This window comes from Struthio camelus, chromosome 1 (assembly GCF_040807025.1).
Source record: "Struthio camelus isolate bStrCam1 chromosome 1, bStrCam1.hap1, whole genome shotgun sequence".
In the NCBI taxonomy this organism is placed as follows: domain Eukaryota; kingdom Metazoa; phylum Chordata; class Aves; order Struthioniformes; family Struthionidae; genus Struthio; species Struthio camelus.
In genome coordinates this window covers 25,411,864-25,434,700 of record NC_090942.1, presented here as the reverse complement: position 1 = coordinate 25,434,700, position 22,837 = coordinate 25,411,864, and the positions used below count along the sequence as shown (strand labels likewise).

General features: G+C 38.2%; 1 protein-coding gene across 15 annotated transcripts in view; it reads right to left on the bottom strand.

The window, feature by feature from the left end:
- The window catches only part of CADPS2 (calcium dependent secretion activator 2), a 333,791-nt gene that overhangs the window by 175,531 nt on the left and 135,423 nt on the right, over positions 1-22,837 (bottom strand). For all 15 annotated transcript variants that reach the window (XR_011139141.1, XR_011139137.1, XM_068932158.1 and 12 more), the window contains 2 exons: positions 20,527-20,763; positions 14,488-14,609 (listed from right to left, as the gene is read on the bottom strand). Coding sequence is in view for 13 of the 15 variants with exons in the window: in XM_068932158.1 (XP_068788259.1) it covers positions 14,488-14,609; positions 20,527-20,763 (359 nt within the window). In the remaining 2 variants the exon portion in view is untranslated. The remainder of the gene's footprint in view (positions 1-14,487; positions 14,610-20,526; positions 20,764-22,837) is intronic.

Genomic DNA, 22,837 nt, shown 5'->3' with positions numbered 1-22,837 from the left:
CTTATTTCAGGTAAAGATTTATCATTGTGTCACAGAATCCACTTTAAGTAAATTTATTTTTTCTAATTCATTTCAGAGCACATTCTGTTTACTGGAAACAGCTGCAAATTTCCCTCTCAATCACAATCTATTATGGGTAATCACAATCTATTACCCAAAACTTCTCCTTAGGAAATCTTAAATCTTGAGTCTTACATGGAGGAGAATGTTATAAAATTTATTATTCTAAACAAACGTCTAGAAATTGTGTTTTAGCACTACTGGAACATTTTTTTTCTGACAAAATATTAAGTCTAAAGAATTTTGCATTAAGAACACTTGATTTTTCCCCACCAACTAAGCATTAGTATCCTTTCCACCTTTTTGAAACCAAAATTGGAGGGTATTAGTCTCATTGGTATCCTTTCTGGTTTGAATCATGGTTTCCCTTTCTTGCTACTGTGTAAATTTACCTCAACAGAATTATTCATTCTCCATTAAATCACATTAAAAAGTCTCCTTGAATGGTTTTCCTATTCCCTATCCATATAGAAATGTGATATTGAGTTGGAATGAGCAATAGGACTCAACAATTTAAAAGGAAGCCAGTTTGTTAGGCAGCAGACTACTTCACGGGACTAAGACACATACCAGCGCTCATCTTCGCTCATATTTGACCTGGACTGGAAATACAGTGCCCAGGTCTTCATTACAAGTCCTTGTCTCAGCTGTTTCACAGATCTATAATCTATACCCACCTGGTTGTTTCTGTTCTGCTTCAATACACACTGAACTAAGGAAAAATAGATGTCTGTAGTTCCTTTGGGTTAGAAATTGTGCTCACAGTACAATTAGTGAGCTGAAATGTCAAGAAACAGAAAGACAGACCAGACACTCAAAGCACTAGACTTCCCTGACACATCTGACTAAAATGATACTTTAATCTAGATCAGAACCCCCTAAATCCAGGTCAGAGGAAGATTCGGTCATTAGTGAAGTATTGTGTAAGTGTGCAGCTGCTGAAGTGTTTCACACCGGCAGCTACAACTCCCTTCGCAGAGAGAGAGAAGGTGAAAGAGGATGCGAGCAGCTCTACCAGCAGTGCGAGTTTCCCCACAGCAGCCTGGAAATAAATCTTCAATTCGACATCCAGCCACACAAAAACAGACTAAAATCTATGTTTATCTGTTTCTGCATTTTTCTGTTTCTGCCTTTTTTTACTGAGACTCCCAAATAGGACATTAACTGGTACCTAATGTTGTTAGTTCTTTTCCATTAATAATGGAGGGGGGGAACAAAAATATTTCCTTTTCTCTACGAGCACAGAGCATACCCATCCATCTGGCAATGACTGATTACCAGAATGCTAACTAAAAACGATGGCCTTAATGCTAACAATTCTATCATATAACCCAATGGCTTGTTTATTTTCTATCTGCACATCTTTGAAAATAATGCCAGCTTGGAGAGCTGGGTGGAGAGGAACCTCCTGAAGTTCAACAAAGGCAAGTGCAAGGTCCTGCACCTAGGCAGGAATAATCCCATGCACCAGTACAGGCTGGGGGTTGACCTGTTGGAAAGTAGCTCTGCCGAGAAGGACCTGGGAGTGCTGGTGGACAACAAGTTAAGCATGAGGCAGCAGTGTGCCCTTGTGGCCAAGAAGGCCAATGGTATCCTGGGGTTGCATTAGGCAGAGGTCGAGGGAGGTGATCCTGCCCCTCTCCTCAGCCCTGGGGAGGCCTCCCCTGGAGTACTGTGTCCAGTTCTGGGCTCCCCAGGACAAGAGAGACATGGCACTCCTGGAGAGAATCCAGCGGAGGGCTACCAAGATGATTAGAGGGCTGGAGCATCTCTCCTATGAAGAAAGATTGCTAGAGCTGGGCCTGTTCAGCCTGGAGAAGAGAAGACTGAGAGGCGATCTCATCAACGTGTACAAGTATCTGAAGGGGGAGTGTCAAGAGGATGAGGCAGCCTCTTCTCCGTGGTGCCCAGCAACAGGACAAAAGGCAACAGGCACAAACTGAAACACAGGAAGTTCCACCTAAACCTGAGAAAAAACTTCTTTCCTGGGAGGGTGACAGAGCATTGGAACAGGTTGCCCAGAGAGGTGGTGGAGTCTCCTTCCCTGGAGATATTCAAAACCCATCTGGACGTGATCCTGGGCAATATGCTCTAGAGGACCCTGCTTGAGCAGGGAGGTTGGACTAGATGATCTCCAGAGGTCCCTTCCAACCTAAACGATTCTGTGATTCTCTTTTTAATGGAAGTTTTCTTATTGAAAAAGGGTGTTGAAATATTACTACACAACCGACAGAAGCTTATTAGGCAGCATCAAGAATTGAATATGGTAATGATTACTTCTTATATGCAACATAACAGCCATTATTTCATTCAATGTATACTTCAGTATGTATTCTGCATTACATCAATGTGATTTGAAATTAATATTTGAAACTACAAAGAAAAGAGTTCATATATTTCTACCTTGTAAGAGCAGAAATATCCTGTTTCCCTCTTGACTCTTCCTCTGGCAGCAGTCACCAAAATTCACCTTCAAATATCCTCTAATTATCTGCATAATGCTCATAATGGCTCAGATTGAAAATATTTTTCTTGGCAAAAAACTCAACATTTTCTTATTTCTCTATGTGAAAATTACTCATTTATTTTGATGAAAGTGCAAGGAGCATAATTTCCTGCTTCAGAGCAAGTACCTTGAATTGCAGCTGAAAGGCAATGCATTAAGAAAGTTCCCAACAAACAAAAATGTCATTTTACAGCGGAGCCACAGACAAAACCCGTGCTTAGGTAAACTAAACTGTGGGCTTGACAGTAACTAACCTTATCTGTTCTTTTATATGTCTAGACTCGCTCTACATTCTTCCCTGTATTACTGTGAGTCCACTACTTAATGCAGAAATCTTGCTGAGCACTCCATATTCATTGCTTTACAATCCCACTACACGAGCGCTGACGCTTTCCATAAATACTTCTGGGCTATCAGCTAGTGAAGGAACTTTTTGACAGCAATGTTTTCACCCCTGAGGTTCCCAACTAAATTCTGCCAAAACTATCAAATATTGCTACGAGAAAGGTAACCAGGTCTGGGGAGACGGGACAGCAGGAGGAAGGAGGGGAAGTACAGAAAGAGGGGATATTTTGGATGAAGAGTAGAAAGCCATATGATTACCTTTAAGTGTCACCTTTGTTTATACCTAGACAGGGTCTTAACTAATTATTTTTTCCTTTTTTTTTTTTTAACTTTTCATGTATTTCCACCCATAAGCCTACAACACTAAAATGGCCTGACTTCAGTGCAACCAGGATGTAGGTCCAGCCTTTACCATCCTCCCCTCCTTCCCCAAGGGACAGACTTCTCCTGGTCTTTGCAGTAGAAACAGCTACTTCCCTCCTCTTTGTAAGAGCAGAAACGCCCTACTTCCCTCTCGACTCTTCTTCTGGCACCAGTCACCACCTCCAAAATTCGCCTCCTAGTATCCCCACAAAGTGGGTGCTGTTGCTGTCAGCAGGTAGATGGTGTATGCAGGAGGTAAGACAGAAAAATAGGCGCTGCTGGGAGGTCATCACCTAGCCAGGAGAAGTAGCAATGCCTTCCCCATGGCAACAGCAGCTCTGCTCTTATACAAATGTTCAAGCAGTGGCATTCAGGGTTTGGCCAACTCTTTGACCTAATGATGTAATGTAATTATACCCAGAAATGTCTAAGTGAAGTCTGCATTTGCAAAGAACATTTCTCATGCATATTCCTCCCCTCTTCAACTTTTTCTATATATGGCTTGTGAACTTTTGTATAAGCTGCTGGAAAAGAAACACTAGCTGTTGGAAACTAAGAAGCTGACTTTGTATTACTTCCTATACAGAAAAGCTGAGTGTTCAACACCTGTAGCTGCAAACACTGTTCTAAGTATCCCAGCTCTCTATTTTTGAACGCTTAGTCTAGTCACCATCTAGTACAGTGACTAGGAAAGAGTGAATGTTTTTTTCTGTGGATTCAGCAGCAAAATTAAAGGCTTTTAAGCCAGTTCTACTATAAAACATTGACAATCCCTTCTTGGAACTGTATTCTGAAGTACTGACAGGTCTGATTCCGACTCCTGTTTGGACTATAGCAAGGAAATGCTGTTTTGATGGATGTACTATATTGTAAAGCTCCTTTACAATAGCTATCATGTGCTATATAAGCTATATTTTATATATGTTCTGATCATCTGGGATTTTTTTGTTTTCCATTTAGGAATCTATCATTTTGGATTTTTCAAGTTTTGCTTTTGGTAAAAATAACTACTGTGTTTTAAATAAGGGACTTAACAGAGCTTGAAATCACTAACCATTTCTTATAGAACTATTAACCCGCTAGACATAATCATGTATTTCTTTTTAAACATATACATTATTAATATTTGAAAAAAATTAAGTTATATAATGTAAAATGATAAAACTGTGCATTATTTTGTTTCAAAGCAAAAAAGTCTCTAATGCCTAACAGAAAGGAAAATTAGACAGAGGCTTAAGGCATGATAAGCAACTAAATAAAAACAGTCTTTTAGTCTTTCTACACTGAAAAAAGAAAATGGTGCACTCCAACACTATTTACAGAAGGCTATTAAGACAAGTATTTTCATTACAAACATAAAAATATGAATAAATTATTACTCAGTCTAGCTTTTCCATCTCACATTCCTTGAGGCAAGAATCAGCTACCTACATTACAGGAACCCAAGACAAGTCAGGGAGAAGATTTTCAAGTATATGCAGCAAGACTGATAGGAGCTGGGAACCATTTCTGCATATTGTGTGAAGAATCCGCAAGAGATTCCTGTCTCCCACAGACTTTCAAACTCTGGTAGTAGCTGGTGAGGGACACATGGCCAGTTATGCTCTCAAAGTTTCTCTCTGCATACCTACTGAGCTTCTAACTTGAGAAAGAAAATTATGAATCCTTCTCAACACCTTTAAAAGATGCAGCACCTATATTTTCATGTTATTTTGTATGTGTGGCACTTGAAATTTTCAAAATGTTGTACCAATGTTGGTGAACTGCTTTTATGAAGCAGATAAATGTTGTCACCTCATTCTAAAGATATGGGAAAACAGATCGCAAATAGAATGACCTATCTGAACCCGCACAGTCTATCAGAGGAAGAGACAGTAATGAAATCAGAAAACTTCAGTATTCCATCTGTCCATTATACCACTTCTCTTTTAATTTTGAAATAACTTTTACTCCTCTTTCTGACTCCTACTGTTCTCATCAGCTGTCCACATTATTCTGCCTCTGTTTCTGTTGTCCTCCCACTCCCAATCTGCTCGTATTACTTTCAAATAGGCACATTAATCTGTGGAGTCACACTTTATATGCAAAGAGGTTATTTAGAAATTTCATGATCTATAAATTTTCTTTCTTCATATGAGCAGTAGACTTTTTTGTATTCTTACAGGATTATTGGATATCCTGACACTTACCTCTGAGCACCCATGCGCATAATAGCACAGTGACAATAAACAAGAGTCTAACTCATAGTGTGGTGAACAACAGTTTTTTGGGTGTCACAATTTGAGATTCATAAACTATTCTTAACCTGGTGGCTCAAAAGCAAAACCTGCCTTCTTTTACCTCCTTTTCCTCAACCTTTCTCTTCGCTCAAAACAGCAAACCAAAACTGAATTAAAAACGTAAAATTTCCTCTGATCCAAACACTACTTTCAATCATATGTTTAGAAATTATTTCCAATATAATCTTATTATTTTGTTTACAACAAATCTAAGCAAATTTTTGAAAAGTCACTTCAAAACAAGATTTAAGAACAGTATATTTTGAAAATGTAACATGGGACAGTTCGATCATGTCAGACCTTAAGAGAAAGACAAAGGAATGTTTTCCACATCAACTGTTGCTCACAAGCAATTGAAGTTTCAACAGTTTCTTTTCCCAAAGCCAAGGCAGGTGAAGAATGCTTTGAATGAAAAATTTCAAATCCATTCCACCAAAGGTAAAATTGGAGGCACTCCTTCCCTCCCCCAACTTTTTTGACAGACTTGCAACCATCTGGCTGTATCTACATGATACTTTGCAGGCAGATGTAAGCTGCTTCTGCCTTCACGTTGACCTAGCCAGACACCATGTAGCTATATTAGTATGATGGCTAGCTTGATCCAATACATTTTTCTTCTAAGCAGGATTTAATTGGCTTTGGCTAACACCACACTATTCATAGCTAAATGCCTTCCAGTTCAAAGCTGTATCATACATCTAGATAATTTGGTACAATGTTAGAGAAAGCTTACATCTGTCTGCAAAATATTAGCCGTATTTGCAGTGGATCAGGTGGGAATTAAGGTGAAAATAGATATGTCATGTACATTAAGCAGTAGGTAAGCAGTCTTCCTCCAGACCTTGACTACTATAGTGAAAGAGGTGACAGTGGGGCATGCAACTTTAGGCCCCAAAACGCACTGTAAAATTAAACCTAAAACTAGTATCAGTCTTGCAAGAGATGTGTAATGCCAGTACATATTATAGGAGGAGATATTCATTCTAAAGCAGCTCCTGTATCATAGAAGCAATGCTATGCTTAAGGGGAGCTTTCAAAACCACAACTTCTAGGGAAGCTGAGAAATGGTTTGGGACAAAGTAGTTGGAAGACAAAGTTAATCTGCCAATTAGCAAAACAGGACACAACAATTATTATTGTATCAAAGAAGAAACATTTCATGGATTTACACACTGTCCAGAAATGACAGTATATGAGGAGGGTTAATATGCCAGGGACTTCAAACTCTGAACAGAGAACCTACTAATTGCAAAAGCCTCATCTTACCGGCTCTCTGTTTGGGGCCTAAGTCCTGCAGCAGAACATAGTGGATGAAAGCACTTCAGAAGTGCAACCACCACACTGGGGCAGAAATTCTGGTTGCTTTCAGTCACTTTATTAACATGCCCAGAACTTAGAAGCAAAGTGAGGAATAATTAGGAATTAGCCAGAACAATTAAAAACACTACGAAGAAGGAAAAAAAAAAAGATATGCTCTGCCAGGAGAAGGATTATCTTTATTGCTTACTACCCAAATACAGTAGAGATTACAACCAATTGTAATTATCTCCTTCCTACTTTCATCCCATTTATTCCATTCCACAATACTACGCTTGCTGCCTAGATCTGCAGATATTCCCTTCTCACAACAATTGTTTTCACAAATCCCTTGTGTAGAAAGGATGTGGAAAATATTTTGGGGGTTAACTGTAGAATCATAGCAAAATTTAGGTTGGAAGGAACCTCTGGAGGTCAGCTAGTTCAGCCCCTGCTCAAAGCAAGGCCAATTACATCAGGTTAATCAGGTTATTATCCAGTCAAGTTTCAATTATCTTTTAATATTAAAGCCTGTAGAAGACGAATACTTCTTTGTAGCAAGAGAGGGAGGGTGAAATCGCTTAGACAATATAAAATAGCAATCAATGACAGAACATTGCATAGAAACGCACTTATTTTAGAAATCCTGTATCTTCTTCTTGGGGATTTCATACTGCTCTTTACACTTGAGCTGATTAGCTATTATATCCTTTCTCTGAGGGAGCAAGCAATTGATCAGACATCTAGAATAACTGTATAAAATTGCCATGTAAATTCTCAGCTAAATCCACATCTCCTTTGTGAAACTGTTCCATCATTAATCCAGAACACAGGATGCAATAAATGTGTATTTTTCTGCTCCATCTTTTTTTTTGCAGAGCCAAGAAAACATCAGATAATTTCCTGCTGGCAATTCCCTTTTTCCTCTTCACAGCTGCATACTAGACAGGCATATAGGGTATTTGTTCATAACATCCAATTTTTAAAGGTAGTTTCTTCAATCTCTACTTTGTGAATTGTCCCAATCTTGACAACGCAAAGAAGAATGACTTACTAAAATATGATAAAATGAAAGTCATGATGGAATTTATATATATAAGGATGAATCTTGGAGCAAATAATAATAATCGTTATATAACTCAGTCCAACCTAGTTTATGAAAGCAGATATTCTTTGTTTCCTGTCATGATCTTTATCCCATTGACTCTCCTAAAATTCCAAAATATTTATTAAAAAAATACTGGTCACTTTAACCATGCTTGCTATATTTTTCACATCAACATCCAATTGTGATATACATTATTAAATGAATATTACAGATAAACATAATAAATATATGTAAATGTATGAACTCATTTTTAGTCATTTTATTTTAGTATCTTTAGTATCTTTAAAATGAGATATTTTTAGTTCAATGAAAACAAGTACATCTTCAATTTAAAATACTGCCCTGCAGCACCTTAATTCCACATTTCTTAACTTTATTAGGTGGTATTTCATTTCAAATTGATGAAAAATTCAGGCCATACACACAGATAACCCTACACCTTCGTTGCTGTTCTACAGCAACGCGTCAGTGAAGTACGACTTATAGGTAGACTAAGGATTTAAAGAAAATTTATATTGTACCAATGTACAATAATCAGTAGGAAATGAACAGATATGTGGCTGAGTTAATTTGTCAAATTCTGCCCTGTTGAACTGGACTGCCTGTGCCAAAAAGTTTCTTTCTAACGCTGTGAAATTCACTTAAAGCAGCCTTTACAAAACAACTGTTTGACCTTAGCTATTTTCAAATGGAGTTGCCAATACAGATAAGTCTGAAATACAGAAACAACAGACTACTGAAGTTACGTAGAGATGTGCAATGAATAAATGTAATGATGTATAAGGCAAAATACCTAACATTTAGCATCCAAATCTTCTTGTGCCTTAATTTCCTATATGTAAGATCAGGCTAAAAAGGAAACAGTAAAGATCTGTGGGGACTATAACATAGGAGCAAGACTCCAGGGAAGCAGAGCCCCATGAAGGGCAATTATTTCAGAAAAGCTGAGAACTGGGAAGAACTAACATGAATACAAATCTCAGCCCTTCTCTGGAGAAAACAAAATGCAGAGCAGAGCACTTTAAAACACTCTTTTCTTTGTTCTGATTAACCATGAGGAAAAGGGTTTCAAAGACTGTTTTACAGCCAAAAGCAATTATTAAAATTTAATAATAAAAATTGGAGATGTTTTGAAGAAGTAATGGGTGAGATTCGTCTCACCCAGTTTAGACGTCTACAACGCAGACATTGCACCTGAGTTAGTCATCTGCATTCCCTTTACAACCAGTGGAAAGAAAATCATATGTTTACGGTACAATTTGTTTCCGTCTTCCAGAGATGTCTAATCTGAGCTGGTGAATTAAGCAGGTGAATCTGAACAAGTTCAAACGTACATTCCTAATTCTTATAATCTGAAAGTTAGAAGAGAGAAATTATACTCTCGTGTCACAGCAGTTCCAAATGGGAGATAAGTGCACAAAACACGGAAAAGAGTTGGCACCACGTTGCCCTCTGTACCCATGCTTGGAAATGTCATGCTGATGAAGGCTGCTTCTAGAGCAGCAACACTGCCAGAAACAGAGGGAAAAAGGAGAATTCCTCAGGTAGAAACATGAAGAGCTATTACTGACCAAAATTAATCTCATTTGTGCAGCTGAATGAGGCATAGATCAATAACTGGTGAAACAAAATATAGGTGTGCCTTTCCTTTTCCTTACACCCTGCACATCTCTGTCCTGCAAGCACACAAGCGAGATGACAGTTGTGGGTATCATCATCTCTATGTTTCTCTTAATTAAAAATAAAAATTAGAAAGCTACAGGGATCATGATGAAGAAATACAATTAAACTGTTGTCACAGGTTATTGACGCTATCTACCCCTTTTGTCTCCAGAAATTTCATCTTAGGCCATATTATCAAAACATTATATTAAAATATATATATATATATATATATGTATATGTATATAAAATAAATATACATATATATATATTTTTTTTCCCAGCAGCAAGCATGTCATCTTAGGAAGTTCTAAATTAAAAACGTTAGGCTATTGCTTTTTTTAACTCTTATATAAAATTTTGGCTAAGTAATCTTTAATTATGTATCCACAAGTACCGACTGCCACCCTTCAGATAGTTTATGGAATTAATGATGATAGAGCACTGAATAAAAATAAAGCAAGCAGCATTAACTTTATTTGTGAGGTCTTGATTGAGGTTCCCTGCCCCCTCTCTTCAGATATTTAATATTTAATCATTCATTCTTCATATGCTTCTACTATATAATAGACCTTGTTATAAGGTTATCTAATCACTGCAGGCAGAAATGATCATTTGGTTTGTCTTGTTTACATGAAGAACATCCTAGTTCTATTAAAATGTTCTCATTATATAAGATATGATCTTTTTATATTTCATACATATCTGACAATAGAATATCACTTCTAGTATAAAATATGCTTAAAAGATAAAATATTCCCAAAAAGCCAGTCATCTACTTTTATCTTTAGGCATGATTATACATATCCAAAAGATGACACTTGCAAAGATCTACATTATTAAACATCAGAATGAATGAAATTAATGATAAGAAAATATGTGGATATCAGCCTCCACAAGACTGAAAAATAAGCAACATCAGTAATATTTGAAAAACGAAATGAGCACTGGATTTTGCAAGATGACCCCTTGTGGTGTTACAACAACAAAGTTATGCAAAGCTTCATACAAGTGAAGGGGTTCCTCTAAAGGCCCTGCTTACTGATCTCTGGCAGAAAAGGTCACAGTCTATGTTGGAGGGCTTTTCTGCAGGACTAAAAAGCAGGAAACAGTTGGAAGGAATGAATTTCAGAGGCAGTAATAAAATATTAATAGATTTTGCACGAGAGGCTATATAATTGATCCTTTTGTAAAACTGCAAAACTTTACCTCAATCGAACTATATTGTTTTATAGCATTTGTATTTTAGAATGACCATTAAATACTCAGTAACATACATAAAAGCAGAGCTTTACTGAGATTGTTATGGAAGAATATAATTGCATGAAGCACTTCAATATAAACTCATAAGGTTATTTTTCAAATAGACAGAAAACAGACAGAGGTTAAATGCAGTCAGAAACCACAAAGTATTTCTTAAAGTATCAGTCTGAATATCTATTTTTCTACTTCTGACTGCCAAAGCTTTTGAAACTTCTGATCAAGTAGTAGCACTGAACTTCACGCACTGATGCTTCACATATGAAAATAATAAGCATAAATATTTTCCTGTACTGCTTCTTTTAACAAATGTATCTATCAGTTCAAAACTATAAAGCCAAATACAGAAATCGCCTGTGACAAGCACATGATTTCGAGCTCTTGCTAGCAGTCTCCCCAGGCTGATGGTAGTCATTCATTTTTCATCTCCACTTCATTCTACTCTTAGTATGCGAGCTCTGTTACCCTTTTCTACTTGCACGTTCTATATAAAATCTGAAATTATGTTCTCATTTATCTGAGATTTGTGCCTGCTACTGATTTAAAGAGTTGAGCTGAGCTACGAGTCTTCTTCATTCTCGGTTTCTTTTTACAATGAGTTTTGTCTTTCCTTCCGCAGCCTCGTTGGATCAGCTTCCTTGATACCAGAATGTGAGTAAAGAAAATTATCCTAGTAAGAAGCCAGCTCCAGCAGCAGCCAAAGAATGCACTAGGCTAGGGTGGCAGACAGCTTGTTTTTGCCTGTGTCAGAGAAGAGACGGACTGGCTGTTCTGGCCCAGCTGGTTGTTGGCCTCTACTTCTATGACTTTGTCCATGCCAAAGGACTAAAGGCATAAGGAGGCAACTCTCTTCCCGCAGCAACACCACTACTAACAGGAGCAGAAAGTCCCTTCCCATACTTCCTGGATCCAATTACTGACCCTTCCCATCACCCTAGGAGGTTCCTATCCGAAAATAGTGATGAGTGCTAGAAAAAGCAGGGGGGCAAGTGGAGGTAGTCAATTGCTTGAGGGAGGGAAGTATTGGTCATAAAAGAAAGATTTTAGAAGGACTGGAAACATGCTGGGACAGGGGGGAGAGAGAGAGAGAGAGAGAGAGAGATAGAGAGAAAGAGAGAGAGAGAACGCGACAATGAGCGAGAGAGAAACGTTATGGTCTCCTGAAACTCCGTGACCTCTCCCAACCTATAATAATTTGTTCGAGACTTTCTTCACCAGTGCAATCATCTGATTAAACTCTACCAAGCCCTCCCAATTCTCTCTGTCACCAACCAAAAAAAGTAGTACTGCTACTGTCAAGAAGATCTGATTTGGCTCTACCATAAAAATTACTGTGTGAAATAAAGGATCTCCCAGTCCATAGACAGCTCCTTCCATCTTCTCTACTGTTTGCTCATAACTTGCTTGTCTAACTGAATATCCTCCTCCTTCACCTCAGACTACCTCTCTATATATGCTCATCATCATACCATACACTCATGTCTCATAACTGCACTTGCCACAAACGGAACATAGTGTAATTCAGAAGAGCTCAAAAATGAGATACATTTTAGAGCTATCTCTATCAGCTGTGCCCTTCCAAGTCAGCCTGTTTTGCAGGAAAGCAGGTCTACACTACTAGTAACTCCCATTCCTGTACTTCTGGTGTACAGCTCAGGCATTTTTCAATCATCCCCTTCCAAACAATGCCTAAATTTTTTTCATAGAAATGCATACGAACTTTATTCATAAAACATCACTTATATACTCCTTTTCTACAAATACTCTGGTTGCTCATCTTGATTTCACCTACTGTGGCACCTCCTTTTCATAAAGTTTCTACTTTGATAAGTATGAAAATCAACTCACCCACCTGTCATTAGCTTTTAGGGGATGCATCTATACACAGTAGATACATTCTGACTGGCTTTATGACCTTTACTTTAAACTGCAGCCCTCAGTATGTAAAAAGTCAACCATGAACTGACAAAGATCCCTTCAACGTTTTGTTCACCATATCTGGCAATAGCTAGAGAGAAACAAAGAAATCCTTAACAGCTAAGAACGATTTACTGGAAGGAAAATGATTTTGCCTGAGATCTGAGAATCTGTTTATTCTAGTTGATTTAGAGAAAGGGAGATTTGCAGACCAATACCAGTAATACCAGAGGTCAATTAAGCCTTTAAAACAGAAAATAACAAGTTCAAGGGAACTTGAAAAAAGAGATGCCATTTCAGAAGAAAGGGAATCTTGACTGTAGCAAAGTTTATAGACACTGACTGCAGAGCAACTCTGAGCTTGAAGAGAAAGTGCAACTTGGAGGACTGTCCTCCAAGATGAGGCCCTGCAACTCGCATGGGATCCTGAGCTGTCCGAGGATGCCTCAACAGGTCAAAAGATGAGCAACGAACGCTGCATACTCGTTTTTGATCCATAACACATATACCTTTTAAACATATATTTTAATGCATGTGTCTTGTATGCTATCATTGCTTTCAGAAGTTCCTTCTCGAAATCTCTGTTCATATGTTTCATGTACAACATGCAAATTATAAGACAGAGCATTCCAAAGCCCAGAAGGTACCCAGCCAGGGAGTGTGATAAATGAATTTTACAGCTTGTCCCACCTACTTAGAGATCTCCCAGGCTTGTCTGAATATGTTATTATAGTCAGCTGCTGGCTTACATGTCAAGGAAATCTCCTATATGACTAGAAGAAAGTTTACCACATCAGGACTTCCTGCCCTTCCCCCAACACCCACATACAAAAGCAGCACGTAAAACTCTGGTTTTTTTTTTACCTAACAGAAGTAGGTATATGTGATCTGAATGTAATAGAAGCTAACATCCCAACTCAGTTTAAGAGGTTTTCTCAGATATCGTAACAAGTGCAATTTTAAAATTGTTTTTCATGAGGCACACTATGGTGCCAGTAAAACCCTAACACAGTGTCTGGGAAGTTATCTACAAAAGATTCCAAATGACATTTTAACAGAGAGAAAAGTGTCTGAAGTCAGCGTGTAGGTCAAACAAATCAACCAAAAAAAAAAAACATTTAATTTTTTTCATCTGTGCCACTCTGACTGGTTCAACCACAGATGACATGATGTTTTCCCCTCTGAGTCAGTTTGCTGACTGCCTCTCTCAAAAATTAATTGAAAGAAGTGGATCCTGTAATTTGAAATGAAATAGGCTCAGCAGGTGAGTAAGCTTTGTCAAGATTGATTACTGAGTATTGATTTTTCACCAATTGTACAAGTTACACTCCACAACACCACCTTCACGTTAACCTACAATACGTAAAATCACCTCAGGCTAATATCTATTGAAAGGTTTATATTTTCAGAGGATTCAGAAAAAAACACAATGCCGCAGTCTCTAACTCCTTTCTTCATACAAGCATTCAATGGTATTTATTTTGGACAGCATTCACACATCCCACTTAATTCATCATAATTAAGTGTAATTTCTGTTTTGATTTCCCAGCAAGAATTTAAGGTAACGTCCCAAGACAAACTTCCTACAACTTAGTCCTAAATTAACTGTAAAAACTGTACAGATATTAAACTAGATTGTCTCACAACCACAAAAGAAAAAGGTGTCTGTATAAAGTGATAGAATAGCTTACTGTGGCCTGGAAGCTTCTGCTTGGTCTGTCTGAAGCTTCTCCCCACCTTCCACTTCCATAGTGCAGTAAACAATCCGATTGGGGGCTACTGACTTTAAACCTTGCACTTCCATTATAACAATCTGCAGAAAAGAAAGCAAATAGCTTATCCATCTCATTTCAGAAAATGTTACATAGCACAGATGTTGCAGTATTAAGCTCCACACAAGAAAAAAGAAACCCCACTCACACAAATCTTCACAGACACAGAAGAATTTTAATTTTGCCTTCTTTTTCCAATTTCAGCAACATACACTAAGAATGGAAAGTTATGCTCTGTTTCTACTTACACAACATCTGAAAATTCACTCCAATCATAATTCAAATGCTAGTAGTTCCATCAGGCATTTTATGACATGTGAAGAATATATGCTTCAGTCTAAAAGTCTTAATATACCTAATTTGTCAAAACTCACAGACAGGTGCTGGGAGACATAATAATTTGTGAAGAAAATACACAATTATACCATTTTCTCAGATCTTATGTTATTTGATGAACACTCTTCCCTGCTACAAATGAGTGTCTCTCTCCCATGCTCAGTGAACTCAGTATCTGGATGTTGATTGGTCTGAATGTGCTGAAAAAATTGGTGCTGTGAAGTAGAGGTTGCAGCCTTTGAATCTCAGAAATGATTTGTGTTGCCCTGAGCATAAGGCAGGAGAGCATTGCCATCGGATGCTGTAATTTCTTCCCTACAGCCCACCCCTTTTCCTTCTCCCAGCACACTCCTTGCAGTCAAGTTCAGTGCACGTATTGGGATGGGGTGGAGGAGAAGAGGAAAAGAGCCACCTCTCGCAGCTGTGTCCTGGCTGAGAAATTTCCTCACCAAGGAAAATTGTAGCTTGGCAGATCCCATAGCTTTTCAGCTCCTGTGAGCTACTCAATTATATCTCAAAAGAGCCAAATGCAGTCTAACTTCAAGTGCACTCTGCCTTTTATAAACATTGCAGTTTGACACAGTGTGAAATTATTGCAATCTTTACACTTCAGATCTTTCAAACTCAGAGAAGATTTGAAAAGAAAGTGAGATTTTCCTGCTTGTTTTGGAAAAGCTGCTTTCCTTTTCAGCTCCATTTGAGCCTATGGGAAGAATCTAGGAAAAACGTAGTCCATTTAGTCTGCAGAAAAGCTATCCTCGGCTGAATTAAACATGAAAGACAGAATACTTATTTGTTTTAAAGGTAGCAAAAATAATGACTACTTTTGGTCTCATTACAGGTAATCAGTTTCTTAGGTCAGCAAGCAACTATTCCTACCTAGCATCATAGTAATGATTAGATGCCTTGCAAAACTGCCCGAGTTGGATAATATTACGGTGAGATGATAGTCACTGGCCATTTAGAGCATTTTTAAATTATCCACAAATTATCAACATCACCTTTTATTCTTTATAAATAATAACAGCAATTCAGGGACAATGATGGAATCATCTCTGTTCTTTTCCATCTTTTGTGACCTAAGATTTCAAGTACTTAAAAAAGTGATCAGTGATCACTGAAAGACTGCAGCAGAGCTCCGTCTAGCTCATACTGCCTATACTACCTTTCTACAGGTCAAATGATTATCCTTGTTGAATGCAGACTTCATGTTTATTCATTTTTATGCTGATATTTTTTTTCCCTTGAGTTTCCAATTTAATTGGACAGTACGTTTGTCTTTGCTAGCATTTCTGGATTCTAGGAATGGAAAAAAATGCATTTCATTACAAAGGAAACTGTCAACAGCTGATTAACTAGCTCATTAGCTGATAAACAGCTTTCTAAATATTGTTTGTCTATTTCTTTCTCAAATAGTCCAAAAGCTTAAGAACATAACTGATTAAAAAGGTATCATCTGCTACTACTCTCTTATTTTATTTATTTTACAAAGTTTTGTAAACAGGTTATTTCATGAAATATCCAACTTTAAAAATAGTCATTGTTGCTTGCAGTGATTACATACAAGGGTGGCTTCTATCTTAGAGACAGTGAGCACCATTCTCACCAGAATTGTATAAACATTGCTAACATCCTTCACTGTTCTGCCTTAATAATGACACACAGTAGCAGCATGAAATCCCTAACACTTAAGAAATTTTCACTTACTTTTTTGGAACTAACGTTTAAAAATGTCATACAGTTCCTGTTCATTCACATACCTGTGCAATAACCCTCAGAAGGGATTTTTCTAATTATCCCCATGCTCATGAGATAAGCAGGCAGTTGTTTAGGACTGCACAGGAGAAAGCTACAAGGTCATTTACAAGGTTATGACCACCTTTTCTGTTTTCCAACACATCACTTAAATTAAATAGTTTAGTCTTAATTAAATTAAAAGTTTTAGTCTTGTTAGGATTATCCTGAAAATGGATAACCTATATTATTCTTATCTGTGTATATATTCTCATAAAGCTCTCTTGTAGTATACATGCGCATGCAATGCAAACATGCACACACAAGTCCTCTACAAAATGTTCTCTTGAGATCTTCACCAGACAAAAAAGCATTAAAGCTGCCATTGATTGCACTAGCCATATCACAAAAATGGTCTGCAGTGAAAAACTGCCTTCTTCCAACCATTAAATGGTGTAGTGAAACATTTTATAATCCAAGACAAAAAGGAATTGTAGCCTGAGCAAAGATTTTGATATAGTCACTGCAGCTGAGTTTTTCTGGTATTCATTTGCACTAGTTTTGAGCAGAAGCATGTAGATATTCCAAAGGAAAATATATTTCCCCAAAAGATTAATATCATTCCTAGAAAAGACAAGGCAGCACTACCTAGAATCTTCTTTTTATGGGATTGAAAACAAGAAAAAAATAGAAATAAAAGAAGTGTTAGCTTATGCAATGAGGAAGTAACTCAGTGATTCAGTCTGTATTTCAGAAGGATTGCAGTCTCCTAAAACCCAGAAAACTAAACACAAAAATGCATTCAACCTGGGTGCAGCTGCAATGTGAACAAGAAGGAAAGAAAAGAGAAAGATAAGTGTACACAGCTATTAAATTGCGTAACTAAATTACATACGGAGCACCAAATAGCACTGCAGAGCAGTGGAGGCGGGGAAGACAAAGCTAGGCATTAGTGTCGTCTTCGTTCCCAGCAAAACTTTAGTTTCTACCTAGCATGTGAGATAATCAAACTTATTGTATATGACTGACATGATAGAATTGGGGTGGGAAGAGATATAGAAGTATTTAATTGCCTGAAAGCTGCATAGATTCGACATCTTATTGCACACAATCTATTTCCATAGTGCAAAGCTTTCCAACATGGCACAGATACATTTAAATACGTGCAAAAAGCCAACAAAAATTACCACAGAACTGAATAATCACTTGAATCTGATTTTATGCTTTATTTTCCTTTTTAAAAAAGAGATATTTCAGCAATTATGGTGTCTTACACTATAGGATGCTACTTAGATACATTTTCTTGGAGGTGGTGGGTGTAAACACATTGGGATGTTCAACACACATCAAGAAAGCCCTATACATGAAAAATTCTGATCACTTCTTTTTCTTTGTGCTTTGGTTTGTTTGTTTGTTCATGTTTTGTTTTTCTCCACCGCATTAAATATAATAATCAAAATTCTTTTTACTGAAATACATGGCCGGGCATAAACACTCATTATTTTTCAGGTACTTCAAAACTACTCTTTGTTATGGTTATTTATGGTATCATTCCTGGCTCTGTATTCACCTGTAGGCAGAAAAGCCATATGTCATGGAGATGCACAGGATTTGGCATAGGAGTCATAAAAGTTCTTCTTCATTTCATACACTTCAGCACTAAGGCGAGCACTCCAGTTTTGCATGTTTGATGAACTAATACTTTTCGGTTCACAGAATAACGGATAGTACGGTTCTTTGAAAACTGGAGCAGCACAGCCTGGGAGAGCTGCCCTGGTGGGAGGAGGCATGGCAGAGGCCAGGAACCAGCAGGGGCTGCTAGGGAACGAATAAATTCTATTTAAATTTTTTAATTTTTCTGGAGAAAGGAAGAGTTTTCCTTGGTCAAAGCGGATCAGGTTAGAGATCATTTAGGCAAACTTGACACCCACAAGTCTATGGGCCCCGATGGAATGCACCCACGAGTGCTGAGGGAGCTGGTGGACATCATTGCTAAGCTGCTCTCCATCATCTTGGAAAGGTCCTGGAGATCAGGAGAGGTGCCTGAGAACTGGAAGAAAGTCAGTGTCACTCCAGTCTTCCAAAAGGGCAAGAAGGAGGAGCCAGGGAACTACGGGCCTGTCAGCCTCACCTCCGTCCCCGGAAAGGTGATGGAACAGCTCCTCCTGAAGGTCATCACTAAGCATCTGGAGGACAAGAAGGTGATCAGGAGTAGTCAGCATGGATTCACCAAGGGGAAATCATGCTTGACCAACCTGATAGCCTTCTATGGTGGAATGACTGGCTGGGTAGATGAGGGGAGAGCAGTGGATGTTGTCTGCCTGGACTTCAGCAAGGCTTTTGACACTCTCTCCCATCACACCCTCATAGGCAAGCTCAGGAAGTGTGGGTTGGATGAGTGGATGGTGAGGTGGATGGAGAACTGGCTGGATGGCAGAGCTCAGAGGGTTGTGGTCAGTGGTGCAGAGTCAAGTTGGAGGCCTGTGGCTAGTGGTGTCCCCCAGGGGTCAGTCCTGGGTCCAGTCTTGTTCAACGTATTCCTCAATGACCTGGAGGAAGGCACAGAGTGCACCCTCAGCAAGTTTGCTGATGATACAAAACTGGGAGGAGTGGCTGACACACCAGAGGGCTGTGCTGCCATTCAGAAGGACCTGGACAGGCTGGAGAGCTGGACGGAAAGGAATCTCCTGAAGTTCAACAAAGGCAAGTGCAAGGCCCTGCACCTAGAGAGGAATAACCCCATGCACCAGTACAGGCTGGGGGTTGACCTGCTGGAAAGCAGCTCTGCCGAGAAGGACCTGGGAGTGCTGGTGCACAACAAGTTAAACGTGAGCCAGCAGTGTGCCCTTGTGGCCAAGAAGGCCAATGGGATCCTGGGGTTGCATTAGGAAGAGTGTTGCCAGCAGGTTGAGGGAGGTGATCCTGCCCCTCTCCTCATCCCTGGGGAGGCCTCCCCTGGAGTACTGTGTCCAGTTCTGGGCTCCCCTGTACAAGAGAGACATGGAGCTCCTGGACTGAGTCCAGCAAAGGCCTACTAAGATGATGAAGGGACATGGAGCATCAAGGCTGAGAGAGGTGGGCCTGTTCAGCCTGGAGAAGAGAGGACTGAGAGGGGATCTGATCAATGTGTACAAGTATCTGAAGGGAGTATGTCAAGAGGATGGGGACAGACTCTTCTCCGTGGTGCCCAGTGACAGGAAAACAGGAAGTAGACACAAACTGAAACACAGGAAGTTCCATGTGAACATGAGGAAAAGCTGCTTTCCTGTGAGGGTGACAGAGCGCTGGAACAGGTTGCCCAGAGAGGTGGTAGAGTCTCCTTCGCTGGAGATATTCAAAACCCGTCTGGACGCAGTCCTGGGCAATGGGCTCTAGAGGTCCCTGCTTGAGCAGGGAGGTTGGACTAGATGATCTCCAGAGGTCCCTTCCAACCTCAACCATTCCATGATTCTATGATTCTGTGATCCTAAAATCAGATATGTGTGAACAACTAGCTCTATTTTTTGGTTTCCTCCTGAAATCAGTTGAGCCCTATATGGAATGGAACTGCTTCCCTGAAGTTTTCCTGCTTAATCTCAGTAAACATAATGTTAATGCACTGACATTTGTTTAGAGTTACAACAGTTGTGTGGGAAATTCACTTGCCCACACTATTGTTTGAACCCAAAAGCAGCTACTAATGCAAAAGGAAAATGCATCATACATTTGCATTCCAAATCCTAATTATCAAAGAGACAGAACATAATTTATTTACTTATTTAAAATAAAACATTAAAATGATAGAAGTAATCACAAAACCAAGGAAAGATTAATGAGAAAAAAGTATCAAGAAATAGGTATCCTAGTCATATAAACTGTCAAGAAATATTAGCTGAAATGTGTGATTACCTCTAATGTGAACGAGAGGACGACATCAGACTTTGATAGTTGAATCTCATTTTCATCTCCTATGTCCAAGAAAGCAGAATTCTGTGATCGCTTCAACTTCTGCAGTTTAAATTCTGGCCCACCTTTAGAAACTGGAAGACTTTCCAGATTTGCCATAAGCAAATTCACTGAAGACCGCAACTCTTCTATGTACATATTCTCCATTTCTCTTGTTACAAATTTGGGAAATTTTCTTTCCTTTGAAGATATATTTTAAAAGTTAGGGACAAAAAATCAGTTATGATGCCACATTATACATTCTGTTAATTTATTAATTTGCTCTCTCTCAGAGACAGTTTATAAAAATAAAAATCTTAATTCCAGTATTTATTTTTAGCCCTTCAAATCAGTAAGGAAATGCTAACCCTGTCATATTACACAGCTAATTTTGACCAGAAGAAATGCAATTCCATCATATTCTTCAACTACACTGGATTAAATATCTTTTTGAACGTTTCAGAAAAATAATAAGGGGCATCTGTAAAAAGGAACCTCTTTCCCCTCAGATTCATTCAACCTTAAATCCAGGCTGAATATTTGTGCGCATATTATACATTCCTTCTACATAAGCTTTAAGTATACCTTTAATTTTCCCTTCCGATATTTTATAAGTTGACCAAATGAATTGTCCAGTAATGATTTTGTTGCTTCATCCATTTCCCCTGCCACCAAAAGTAAGTCAATCATATTCATGCTTTTAACAGTAAACAGTTAAATTGCAGCCACACCATGAATTTCCTATCACCATTTATTTTTAATCATAAGTAAGTCATTCATTTAGAAAGTAATGCTGAATCTACTGTACAAAGAATTAGTTTAAACATAAACATTAGCAAGAACTTAAATTTCACTTTTTTTCCTCTGTAGTAGTTAGATGATAGTGTCTAAATACTGTGTTTATAACAAAAGTGGGAACACATAAATACATGTAATACAGAAGTGAACACACATAGAGACAAATTATATGCCTATTTTTTCCCCTAATATTGAATATAAAACAACTTGGGAGAATAACGTTACTCACGATTAAACAAAAATATAAATTATTCTAAAATATATATTTTATATATAAATATGGAACACTACTCCCCACTTATAGTCTGTAAAGGTAGGCTTCTCTATTCTAAAGTACACAATTTTTATTATTAACTGTTATGAGTACTATGAGGAATATCCTAAGATGTTTTATATTAAATCCTTTACGGTTGGTTTTGTTTGGATAATGATGACCAGGCAAGCTAACTGTGACCCAGAACATTTTCAGTGAGTCTAGTAGTCTGATTCATTATAGCATTACAAAGCCAGTATATTACAATTTGAAAAGGAAAAAAAAATTATTTCTAATCAGACACCAAAAACATGAAGAAAGGCTCAGAATGCTCTAGCCAAAAAACTTTTATAGTGTTTTACAAGCTATACCTTATCTCATGGGGACCTTTTAAATAATAATATGTCAAAATGGAAGATAAATGACAGACTTAATTATATTGTTAAAAGATCTTTTCCTCTTTTTAGGAGGCTTCCCACCTCCGCTCCCCAAAAGTAAAAGTTGGGAAAACTTTTTACAGTATCTTTTGCTTTTTATGACAATAATCTTCCATGATTTAAGGTAGTACTAATGGAAGATATGCAGCACTGTCAGAATAAATGGAGGCCTTTATTTCAAACCTGTAAAACCTGAATGTTTGGTTCACAGCTGGAGCACTTGGGCATTTCTGCAAATGGAGCCACCATTAGCCACATCTCTCTCTCAAGAAAATAAGGTGAGAAACCTCTATAAAGACTCTGAGATTACTCTCCCTTTATTTTTTAGGACAGTCAGCTTCTTACAAATTGCTACAATATACCAATATTTCAAATATCTTAGAGGCAGCACACCAAGAATAGAATGTTTTCTTTCACAGTGGTATTTTTTAGTCCAGATGCAGAGGAATGTAACTATGTTGATCTGAAAAGCCCAAACTTTGTAAAGAAGAGCATATGCCCCAGTACAACACTGCAATTTTGGGGGCTGTGATTGCAACATGCTGGAATGTATCCTAAAACAAAAACACTAGGGAAAGGTGTGAGAAGCTGATCAGGCCAATAAACACACAAGCCTTTAGATCTAAAACAGATTTCAGGGCGCAGTTCCCAAAGACAAACAGCACTAGCCAGTCTCTCCATAAGATCACATAAAAATTATCTTAAAATAGCATACCACCAATTATAATAGGTAGAAAATCCCATTAGGTCACTTATACGTTGATTTCAATTATTTTAAATTTAGTCA